Source organism: Cricetulus griseus, chromosome 4, assembly GCF_003668045.3.
Source record: "Cricetulus griseus strain 17A/GY chromosome 4, alternate assembly CriGri-PICRH-1.0, whole genome shotgun sequence".
NCBI lineage: Eukaryota > Metazoa > Chordata > Mammalia > Rodentia > Cricetidae > Cricetulus > Cricetulus griseus.
This window is the reverse complement of record NC_048597.1, coordinates 104,183,238-104,194,411: the sequence shown is the minus strand read 5'-3', so window position 1 is coordinate 104,194,411 and position 11,174 is coordinate 104,183,238. Positions and strand designations below refer to the sequence as shown.

The 11,174-nt window shown below is 46.3% G+C and overlaps 1 protein-coding gene across 1 annotated transcript; it reads left to right on the top strand.

The window, feature by feature from the left end:
* The first annotated feature begins 425 nt into the window (after positions 1 to 425).
* On the top strand, positions 426 to 9,679 carry Rilpl2 (Rab interacting lysosomal protein like 2). The gene is made up of 4 exons (XM_027413912.2): positions 426 to 1,007; positions 4,823 to 4,974; positions 5,844 to 5,951; positions 9,239 to 9,679. Exons 1-4 carry the CDS (start codon positions 702 to 704, stop codon positions 9,267 to 9,269), a joined length of 597 nt encoding a protein of 198 aa, XP_027269713.1. The 5' UTR covers positions 426 to 701; the 3' UTR covers positions 9,270 to 9,679.
* The last annotated feature ends 1,495 nt before the right edge of the window (positions 9,680 to 11,174 follow it).

Genomic DNA, 11,174 nt, shown 5'->3' with positions numbered 1-11,174 from the left:
TTCAAGGTCCTTTCACGGTGCAGGGGAGTCGGCTCTCTGCATTTTCTTGCTCACATGTATTGAAATATAACGGAGTAGCCAACAAGATAGCTAGCTGAGTGCTAGAGGCCCCTGAGTGCTAAGTTGCCATGCTCCACCGACGCCCAGCTCAACCGCTGCCTGCTTGCGGGTTTGCTACACAATTTAAAAAAAAAAAAAAAAAAAAAAAAAAAAAAAAAAACTTCAATAGAGACCTGGATTTCCCCTCCGGTGGCATGCAAATTCGATAGCTGGAAAGCTCCAGTTTGCAAAGTGAAAAGTTGTGAGTTTTTTTTTTTTTTTTTTTTTTTTTTAACCCTCTTTCCATGACCACCCTGGAAAATCCGCCCCCGTCTCTATGGAAACCAGGCTTCTCACGCGCCCGTCACCAAGGGCGGAGCAACGAGCGGCTCCTCCCCCGTGGACTAGCAGGCCTCTCTCTGGTCCTCTCTCGCTGCTTTTCTTCCCGCGGACCCTGCTCCGTGTCTCCTACATCTGGCGCACGGCTGTGCAGCTGCGCGTGCTTTTCCGTGGTGCGGTGCTTCCCGCGACTCCGAGCTTTCTTCCGGGGCCACCCAGACTGCATACGGCGTGGACTGCGCCCAGCGCTAAGTTTTCTTGACCCAAAGCCAGTGGACGTGTAGGTGACAGCAGTCCCGGAGGTCGCCAAAGTCGGGGGCACCATGGAGGAGGCCCCTGTGCGGGAGGAGGAGGACGGGGAGGACGACGAAGGCGCCCTGGCCAAGAGTCCCCTGCAGCTGACCACCGACGACGTGTACGACATCTCCTACGAGGTGGGCCGCGAGCTGATGGCCCTGGGCAGCGACCCCCGCGTCACCCGGCTGCAATTCAAGATCGTACGTGTGATGGAGATGCTGGAGGCGCTGGTGAACGAGGGCAGCCTGGTGGCCGAGGAGCTGAGGATGGAGAGGGACAACCTCAGGCAGGAGGTGGAGGGGCTGCGGAGAGCCGGTGTATCCGGAGGCCAGGTGAGCAAAACCCAAGCCTCAGTTTGGAAGTTTTCCCACAGTTAACATTTATTGAGTACCTACTAAGTGTCTGACCCTGCAGTGTTCCATGTCAGTAGCCTACTGCTTAGGTTTTAAAAATTATTTTAACCTGTGTGTGTGTGTGTGTGTGTGTGTGTGTGTGTGTGTGTGTGTGTGTTTTGCTTTGCTGCACTTCTGTGTGCCACATGCGTGCAGTGCCCGGAAAGGCCAGAAGAGGGCATTGAATCGCCCACCATGGATTTATGGATGGTTGTAAGCTGCCATGTGGGTGCTGGGAATTGAACCCAGGTCTTCTGCAAGAACAACCACTGCTGTTAGTCACAGAATTATCACTCCAGCCTTGATTTACTCCCTGCCCCCCAGACAGGGTTTCTCTGTGAATCTTTGGCTGTCCTGGAAGTCTCTTCGTATACCAGGCTGGCCTCGAACTCCAGGATAGCTAGGGCTACACAGAGAAACCCTGTCTCAAAAAAACAAAAAACAAAAAAAAAAAAAAAAAGGAAAATTATTAATGTGTGCACATGTCCCTGAGTGTGTGTGTATGTGTGTCAGGGGACAAGTTTGTGAGGCACTATAACCCAGAGTTGCTAGACTTAGTGGGGCTTAACTGAAGAGGGATCTAAGATGCTATGTGGGGTGGTTTTTTGTTTCTGTGGATTAAGGTTGAAATATTGGGCAGTGGAATGGCCTGAATATGCTGAGGTAAGTAGCACACTCCTTACTTTATTAATTTTTGTTTATGAGAGAAGTTCTCTCTTTTTTTTCTTTCTTCTTTTTTAAAACAGGGTCTCGGCCGGGGTTGGTGGCACACGCCTTTAATCCCAGCACTCGGGAGGCAGAGGCAGGCCAATTTCTGTGAGTTCAAGGCCAGCCTGGTCTCCAGAGCCAGTGCTAGGATAGGCTCCAAAGCTACACAGAGAAACCCTGTCTCAAAAAACCAAAAAACCACGGTCTCATTAAGTAGCCCTCACTTGCCTGGAACTTTCTGTGTAGACCAGACTAGACTCAAACTCAGAGGTCCTCTAACAGAAGCATCCACATCCAGAGTACAGAGGTGGCAAGCATGAGATGCTGTGCCCAGCTTAAACAACTATTCTAAGAAAGGACTTCCTATAACTTCACTCTCTCTCTGTCTCTGTCTCTCTGTCTCTCCCATCCGTGGGCATGTATTTCTTCCCTGATCTATTATTTCTTTCATTTCACTTACTACTTCCTTGTTTTGTATTACTTAATGCAGTGTCTCATTGTGTAGCTCAGGCTGGCTTGGAACTCATGGTAATCTTCTCGGCTCAGTTTGTGTGTTGGAAGCAAGGGTCTGAACCACTACCACCACCACTACTGGCATATTTCACCGGCTTCTAAGTGACAGTGATGACTGTATTTGCATGACTCTTTTACCATGTCCAAGCTGCATGATGGCCAAGAACCTCTATGGTATCCTGACCTTGGAGATTCAAGAAATTTAATCACTTCTCTTGCCTGATTGCTCTGCCATATTCATGCTATTTGGTGCATATGGCCTTCAGGCACATGGAAATGGAGGAAGCTGCATTATGGCCTGGGAACTGTAGTTTGCATGGGGCCCAGTGATTTCCCCCATGGGGCAGAGGAAACAAGTGTCACAGGCACCAGATGAGGTAGCATATTTTCTTCCTTAAATACAGTCTCAAGTCAGGGTGTGGGAAGCCTGGGGGTGTGGAGCCGGATGTGGTGATACATGTCTATCATACCTTCTTGGGCGGCAAGATGGTTGGGAGTTTGAGGCCAGCCTGGGCTATATGGCAAGATCCTGACTCAGAGAAGAAAAAAAGAAGGAAAGAAAGAGCATAAAATAATAATAATAAAAAATGTTCACTCGAAACACAGTTTATTAAAATATCCTCTTCTTTTTATTACTTTTTTATAATTTTTAAATTATTTTGACTTGTGGTCAAATACATGTAACATGAAACTCATTTACTGTCTTCAGTTTATTTTTGAGACAAAATTTCACTGTGGCCTGAAACTCACCATGTAGATGTCAAACTGGCCTGGAACTCACAGAAATCAGCCTCTGCCTCTCTAGTGCTGGATTTATTGGTTTACTCAACAAATGATTTTTTAGATTTATTGTTGTACACTGTATATGCCTGTTAGGTCCCCTGATCTGGGCTTACTTATGGCTATGAACCATCATGTGGGTGCTAGGAACGTAACTGGGGTCCCCTGCAAGAGCCATGGCTCTAACTGCTGGGTTGAAGAGTGTGTATCACCGCATCTGCCTACTTTTTATTTGTATCTTTTTAAGTTTTTTTTTTTTTTTTTTTTTTTTTTAAACCATAGCGGGATGGACCTCAGGGCTTGGCTGTCACTGGGCAAATGTGCTCTACCATTGTGTGGCTTCCCCAACCCTCCTTTACCATGTTCAGGTTAATTGTTCAGGGCACTAAGTTCATTCACATAATCTTTTTTTTTCTACACTTTTATTTTTTTGAGGTGGGGGGGCTACACAGAGAAACCCTGTTTGAAAAACAAACACCCCTCCCCCCCAAGAAAACCTGGGTTTTTGTTTGTTTGTTTGTTTGTTTTCCTTTATTCTCTAGGTAGGCTAGTGATTGGCAGAGCACACTGCTTTCCTAATCCCCTCCCCCATTTTGGTTGTTTTTGTTTGTCTTTCGAGGTTAGTTCTTTCTGTGTAGCCCTGGCTGTCTTGGAACTCACTTTGTAGAACAGAGATCCATCTGCCTCTGTCTCACTATTGCTGGGATTAAAAGGGTGGGCTACCACCCCTGGCTTTGTTTTTGTTTATTCCCTAGATTCAGGATGAGTGAAACCCTTCAGCCATCCACAGCTACCCAGGGAGTGACTCAAGAAGTCCTGAGTCAGCATTCTATCAAAAAAAAAAAGTTTGAGGAATGTCTTTGTTTTTTAATGATTTTGGAAAAATTCCACTGTCCTGTTATCAGCCGTGAGAGGTCTGAACTGGGTGTACCATGACGCACTAATACTGAGACAATGGAACATAGATGGTGAGACTTGAAACACAGCCCCAGTGTGACTGTGTCCCATGGGAGTCATGTGAATCTTATTACATAACACATGTAACTTGTGACTGTCTTGGTTCAGTATATTTTCATGGGTGTTTTTTGGTGCTGGGGATGGAACCCTGGCTACACACATGTGAGGTAGGTGTTTGCCTCTGTCTTCTTCCTTTGTTTTTTTTGTTTTTTTTTTTTTTGTCTTCTTGCTTTGTAATGCATTGATTTTTATTTCATGTGTATGGGTGTTTTGCTTGTGTGCATGTGCATGTATGTATGTGCACCACACGTGTGTGCCTAATACATTTAGAGGCCAGAAGAGGGTGTTGGATCCTCTAGAACTGGAGTTAGTTATAGATGGTTGTGAGTAGCCTTGTGGGTGCTAGGTACCCAATCTGGGTCCTCTGCAAGAGCAGCAATTACACTTAACTGGGGAGCCATCTCACCAGCCCTGTACTCTGGCTTTCATTGATAAATTCCATTCCTTCTTGTTATCTGTCATTTCGATACTCAAGTCCTCAGTTTGAGCAACAGGACCTTCAAATTTTCATTTAATCATCTCCATTCCTCTGTTAATGTGATGTACTCATTGGTCATAAGCCCTCTGCTCCAGTCCTGGAATCAGCTGCTCAGAGGAACCCTGGGAATGCTCTCAGGGAATGGTGCTTTACCTGACCTCCAGGCAAGCCACGTCTCAGCTCACAGGGCACCACAGAGCCGACCTTTCCTATCAGGGGTGGGTGTAGTAGCTGACCCTGTTGGCATGTTGTCTTTCAGGTGAACCTTGGACCGGACAAAATGGTAGTGGATCTGACCGACCCCAACAGGCCCCGCTTCACTCTGCAGGAGCTGAGGGACGTGCTGCAGGAGCGCAATAAACTCAAGTCGCAGCTGTTGCTGGTGCAGGAAGAACTGCAGTGCTACAGGAGGTGGGCTCCCTGCAGCAGCCTAGGGTGCTCCCGCATTCACTCACCCAGTTTACTGGACACCCACTATGTGCCAGGCATCGAGTGCATAGCTGCACAGCACTGGATAGTGAGCCCCTTGGTAGCAAAAAACCCTTGGTAGTTTAATAGGGAGACATGACCATGAGAAGTCCAGGCAAGTCGCCAGGTGGTGGCAGCAGTGTTGCACACCTTTAATCCCAGTGCTCTGAGAGGCAGAGGCAATGGGATCTCTATGAGTTCAAAGCCAACCTGGTCCACAGAGAGATTTCTAGGAAAGGATCCAAAGCTACACAGAGAAACCCTGTCTTGAAAACAAAAACAAAAACAAAAACAAAACAAACAAAAAAGGAAGTCCAGGTTGTGTGTGGTGATACATGCCTATAATCCCTGTGCTCCAGAGGTGGAGGCTGGGGATTATAAATTCAGAGGCTAGTCTGTGCTACATGAGACCTTCTCTGTACAAACATAAAGAAGTTCATCCATGTGTGGTCATACATACCTGTAATCCCAGTAAGCCTGGACGACCATGAGTTAGTTCAAGGCAGCCTGGGCTGCATAGTGAGACCCTGATTGGAAACAACAGTGGTCAGGTTGGTAGAACACCCCTTTAATCCCAGCACTTAAGGGGCAGAGGCAAGATGATCTCTCTAAATTTAAGGCCAGCCTGGTCTACAGAGTGAAACCTTGTCTCAAAGCACAACAACAACATATACCTTATTTTACTTATTTTTGGTGTCAGTGGTGGAGTCCGAGGCTAGCTATGTACTTAAGCATGTGCTGTACCACTGAACTAAAACTCCAGAAAGAGATCCACAGTACAACTATTTCCTTCTTCTCTCCCATTTTCCCAGTGGCCTGCTTCCATCCAGAGAAGCTCCAGGAGGAAGAAGAAGAGAGAAGGATGCTGTGGTTACCATGGGCACCAGAGAGAAGGAAGAAAGGACCATCATGAAGAAGCTGTGAGTCACCCAGATGCCCCCATGACCACTAGATCATGACTGTGGGATGTTGTGGGAAGCTGGCCAGCCCTAGGATGGGAGGTTCTCCTCTCCTGGGATGTGGCTGCAGCCAGTAGGAAAGTTTCATGCCATTTAGTTATAACTGTAACCAATTTGAGGAAGAAGTCTGAGCCTGGGACACATCCTGGCAATGTGTGGGACAGAGTCTGCCCCTTGAATGAGAATCTATCTGACTCAAGAACTTTGAGCCATAATGTTATTAATGTCATTACAATTATTCATAGGGTTACTTTCCAAGATTTCACATAGGCATGGACAACCAGGATCCAAAATAGTTAATGGAATATTCCAGAAATAATGAGGTTCCAGGAGGATATGGTGGTGTATACCTTTAGTCTCAGCACTCAGGAGGCAGAAGCAGATAGAGCTCTGTGAGTTTGAGGCCAGCCTGGTCTACAGAGCAAGTTCCAGGACAGCCAGAGCTACGTAGAGAAACTCTGTCTCTAGGGAAAAGACAAAGAAAATGAAAGAAATAGTGTATTCCAAATTTCCAATTGCATGCTGTTCTAAGCAGTGTGATGAAATATTTTGCCTCCCACCATGTCCAGTCTGGGATATGTTTCATATGATTATCTTTTTTCAAGCCCAGTCATTGGTCAAGGGTGGCAGCCCAGCAGGGTCTATGTTCTAGTGAACCTCCTATTAATAGTGGCTTCAAGGCAGGGGAGTCTTTGCTGGCAACTTGGTATGCCAAGGAGAATCTATTGATAAATTATTTCTCTTAAACATAAAGAGGAAAGTTGGAGGGGTGGGGCTGGAGAGGTGGCTCAGAGGTTAAGAGCACTGGCTGCTCTTCCAGAGGTTCTGAGTTCAATTCCCAGCAACCACATGGTGGCTCACAACCATCTGTAATGAGAGCTGTTGCCTTCTTCTGGTGTACAAGCATACATGCAGGCAAAACACTGTATACATAATAAATAAATAAATAAGAAACTAGGGGCTGGAGAGAGGGCTGGCAATTATGAGCACTTGTTGCTCTTATACTCTGGCAGGGTGTTGTATATAGGGTTTCTGTTCTGGGGATGAAATACTGTGAGCAAAGACAATTTGGGGAAGGAAGTGTTTATTTACTCCCATTTCCAATAACAGTTCATCATCAAAGCAATTAGGCCAGTGTTGTGTGAGACAGTTTTTACTGGGGAGAGGAAACACAGGGCTACTCACTCTGGATAGGGAACCCATGGCAGACCAAAGTACAGATACCACCAAAGTCCAGCTTGGTGAACCATGAGTCTTATTGGGGTTACTTACAGGAATATGGGTGAGGGATTACTTACAGAAGCAGAAATGACTCAAAGGTAGCTGCATCACCAAAGCCTACCCCCACGTGGTGACAGCTCACAAAGCTGGGAACCTGGAGCCCCTGCAGGCAGGCCAACAGGTTGGAGAGTGTCCTTTCCAGGTGCCTCAGTTAAACTCCTTCCACACAGCTCAGCTGGTTTCTGCTTCTTTCAGCTTAAAGGGACTTTCACTTTTACTGCTTACTCAGGCAGGGAAGGACCTAGTGAATATGGTCAGTTTTGGGGACTTCCTGAAGCTATTTTGAGTTGTTTACCTTCCTGCTTAAGGAACTTCCCAGCAGGATGGAACCTGGAACTCAAAACATGGCAGGAGCTGATGCAGAAACCATGGAGGGCTGGGGCTTACTGGCTTACTGGCTTGCTTCTCATGCCTTGCTTAGTCTGCATTTTTTTGTTTGTTTCTTGAGACAGGGTTTCTCTGTAGCTTTAGAGGATGTCCTGGAACTTGCTCAGTAGACCAGGCTGGCCTTAAACTCACAGAGATCCACCTGTCTCTCCCTCCCGAGTATATGGATTAAAGGCATGTGCCACCACTGCCCGGCCTTCAGCTTACTTTCTTATAGAACACAGGACCACCAGCCCAGCAATACCACCACCCACAGTGGCTGCACCATCCCACATCAATCACAAATTAAGAAAATGTCCTACAGGCTTGCCTTATGGAACCAATTTCTCACTAGAAGTTCACTCCTCGGCTAACTCTAGCTTGTGTCAAGTTGATATAGAACTTCGCACATAGGGAATATGTTTAATCAGCAGATTCCCTGAATTATACACAGTCACCAGCCCTGTGTGTACTATATAGTCCCTAGAATTTCTAATTCAAGCAGAATCCTTCCCCTTTCAGATGTTGAAACCCATTTCTTCCTCGTGTCTAATGGCAGTGCTAGTATCCCAAGCTTTACCTCCTAAGGTTACGACCCCGTAAATTCCCTGAAGCCTATGTTTCCCAACATGTAAAATGAGGATAATAGAACTTGCCTCCTTAGATCACAGGGAACTAAGTGATCATACATCCCCACCCCTTTCTCTCTCTCTCTCTCCAGACAAGGTTTCTCTCTCTAGCTTTGGAGCCTGTCCTAGAACTTGCTCAGTAGACCAGGCTGACTTCAAACTCACAGAGATCCGCCTGCCTCTGCCTCCGCCTCCCAAGTGTTTTTGTGACAAGCTCTTACTGACATTTACTGTGTAGACTTGCCTGGCCTTGAACTCTTGCCTACTCAGGAGACTGTCCTGAGTGCTGGGATAAAGACATGCATACATCACCATATTTTTTTTTTGTTGTTGTTGTTTTTGTTTTTCAAGACAGGGTTTCTCTGTGGCTTTGGAGGCAGTCCTGGAACTAGCTCTTGTAGACCAGGCTGGTCTCGATCCGCCTGCCTCTGCCTCCCGAGTGCTGGAATTAAAGGCATGCGCCACCACCACCCAGCCATATTTTGTTTTTAACAATATTTTTTTTAATTAAAATCTATTCTCCTTTCCCTTTCCATCCTTTGATCCTTCTCATGTGCACCCCCCCCCTCAATTTCATGGCCTCAATTTTTTTGTTTTTCGAGACAGGGTTTCTCTGTGGCTTTGAGGCTGTCCTGGAACTAGCTCTTGTAGACCAGGCTGGTCTCAAACTCACAGAGATCCTCCTGTCTCTGCCTCCCAAGTGCTGGGATTAAAGGCATGAACCACCAACGCCCGGCCACCATGCACAAATTTATTTTGAACTTATTTGGTTGTTTATGGGTTCTCATGCCACAGTACTTGTGCAGGTCCAACGTTAAATTATAATAGATTCTCTTCTTCCATTATGTGGGTCCCAGGGTGTCAGGCTTGGGACAGATGTCTTTACCCACTTTAACATCACACAGGCTTCTTTCGTCCACAGTCTGCAAGAGTGGATTTTACCATGCTCTCCTCCTTTTTCCCTCTACCCAGGTTTTTTTTCCGGTCAGGGAAGCACACCTAGATTGAAGGTCATGACCAAGGTGGTGACACCCTCTGACTTGAGAAGACAATTGCCAAGATGTCTTCTGGAATGCTCTGGGCTGGTGCACTCGTTCCCCCCTCAGAGTAGTCAAAGGAAGATGTTCTCTGCTCACTTGCTCCTTGGGGACAGACCTGGACACCCATCACGCTTTGGCCAGGACAAGTGAGGTAACACCAAGAATTTCAGAAAGTAAAGGAGCACAGGGCACAGCCACATCGAGCTTCCACTGATGGAGAAGACTCTGGCCTATTCCAGCCTCTGAGATAGTCTGGTCATTAACATGTGGGAAAACACGGAATTGACTTTGCTGATACTCGGTGAATACATGATTTTTCTCATGCAACTTTATATGACTTTTGTATTAAATAAAATGGCCTTTATACTTTGTATTATTAGTGTTTTGGAGTGGCCTCCTACTAAAGGTGGTTCATGTGCCTGCGGGCATACAAGGCATGCATGTTTCATGGAACCCAAGTGAGGTGTCAGCCAGGGAGACTTTAAGTCTCTGCAGACTGAAAGAGATGCCAAAGATCTGACTAAAAAGGGACTAAGGCTTTTGAGCTTAATGAGAAGTAGTACTTCTTATTTTATTACTGAAGCAAGAAAAATAATTATTAGAGACTGTGGTGAGCTGCCATGTGGCTGCTGGAAATTGAACCAGGATCCTTGGGAAGAGCAGGGTCAGTGCTTTTAACTGCTGAGCCACCTTCCCAGTCCTCAGTGGACAACTTTAGAGTTGTTTCTGGACTTCTACCTTGTTGAGGTGGAGTCTTCCTTCTTTCTAATTTGCTATGTACTCCAGGATTGCTGGCTCTGGAGCTTCTGGGGAATTCTTCCGTCTCTGCTTTCATCTCCCTGACAGAGTCCTTCCTTACATAGCCCTGGCTGGCTTGGAATTCATAGATGCAGCTGCCTTTGTGTCCCAAGTACTGGGGTCAGAGGTATGTGCCCACACCTAGTTTTCTGTGTGTGTTTCAGGGATTGAACTTGAGTCATCAGGCTTGGTGCAGCTAGTGTTGGATATCCCTGGCTGACCTGGAACTACATAGAGCAGGCTGGACTTGAACTAATAGAAATCTTGACGAGTTGTAGGATTAAGGGTGGCAGTTAATGCTTTTAACAGAGAGCTCTACATCCAGCTTAAAATATCATCAGAACTGGGAAGCCTTCACTAGCTATCAGGCTTGGGAAGCATGAAACTATTTTTACTCTTACAGATAATCTGCATTGATTATCATGTGCAAAGCACTAGTCCAAGGGCCTTTTTAGTATCAATGCATCAAATCTGCCCTTAGTACTCCTACTGCATCAGTGTTGGGCAGGAAGAAGCTGACATGTGACCACTAGGCCACAGAGTCCTCTACAATGGACTCTGTGACAATGCCAAATGGGTGAGTCTTTGCAACACCCCTTGAAGGCAACGGGCAGGCTGTCCTTAAGACAGATACAATGTCTAAACCACCTAGTCCCAAAAGGTCACAAATACTGAAATAACAAAGATAGTTGACATAACATGGGACTGGGACAGATGCAGCTCATAAGAGTCAAATCTACAGCCAAGATGGTGGTGCACACCTTTAATCCCAGTATCCAAAGAGGCAGAGGTGGGGGATCTTGAGTTCCAGGCGGCCAGGGTTATTACCTGTTTCCCCTGTCTTGGAAAACAAAGTCAAATCTACTGAATTTGAAAGGACTGGAGCTGGTGTGGGGATACACATCTGAGATTTCAGCACTAGGGAGATGGAGGCATAAATACCAGGTTCAGGGTTATACCTGACTATACAGCAGTTCCAGGGCAGCCTGGGACAGGTCCCAAATCAAGACAATAATGGCAATCACACTTGCTACCATTTAGGGGATTTGCTACATGCTACTCATTACCCA

What these genes read in the sequence shown, in the direction of transcription:
- Rilpl2 (XM_027413912.2), top strand. Translation starts at nt 702, where the DNA reads ATGGAGGAGGCCCCTGTGCGGGAGGAGGAGGACGGGGAGGACGACGAA. An exon ending in CCGGTGTATCCGGAGGCCAG is followed by an intron (nt 1,008 to 4,822) that starts GTGAGCAAAACC and finishes GTTGTCTTTCAG; the next exon opens with GTGAACCTTGGACCGGACAA. An exon ending in AGGACCATCATGAAGAAGCT is followed by an intron (nt 5,952 to 9,238) that starts GTGAGTCACCCA and finishes CCCTCTACCCAG; the next exon opens with GTTTTTTTTCCGGTCAGGGA.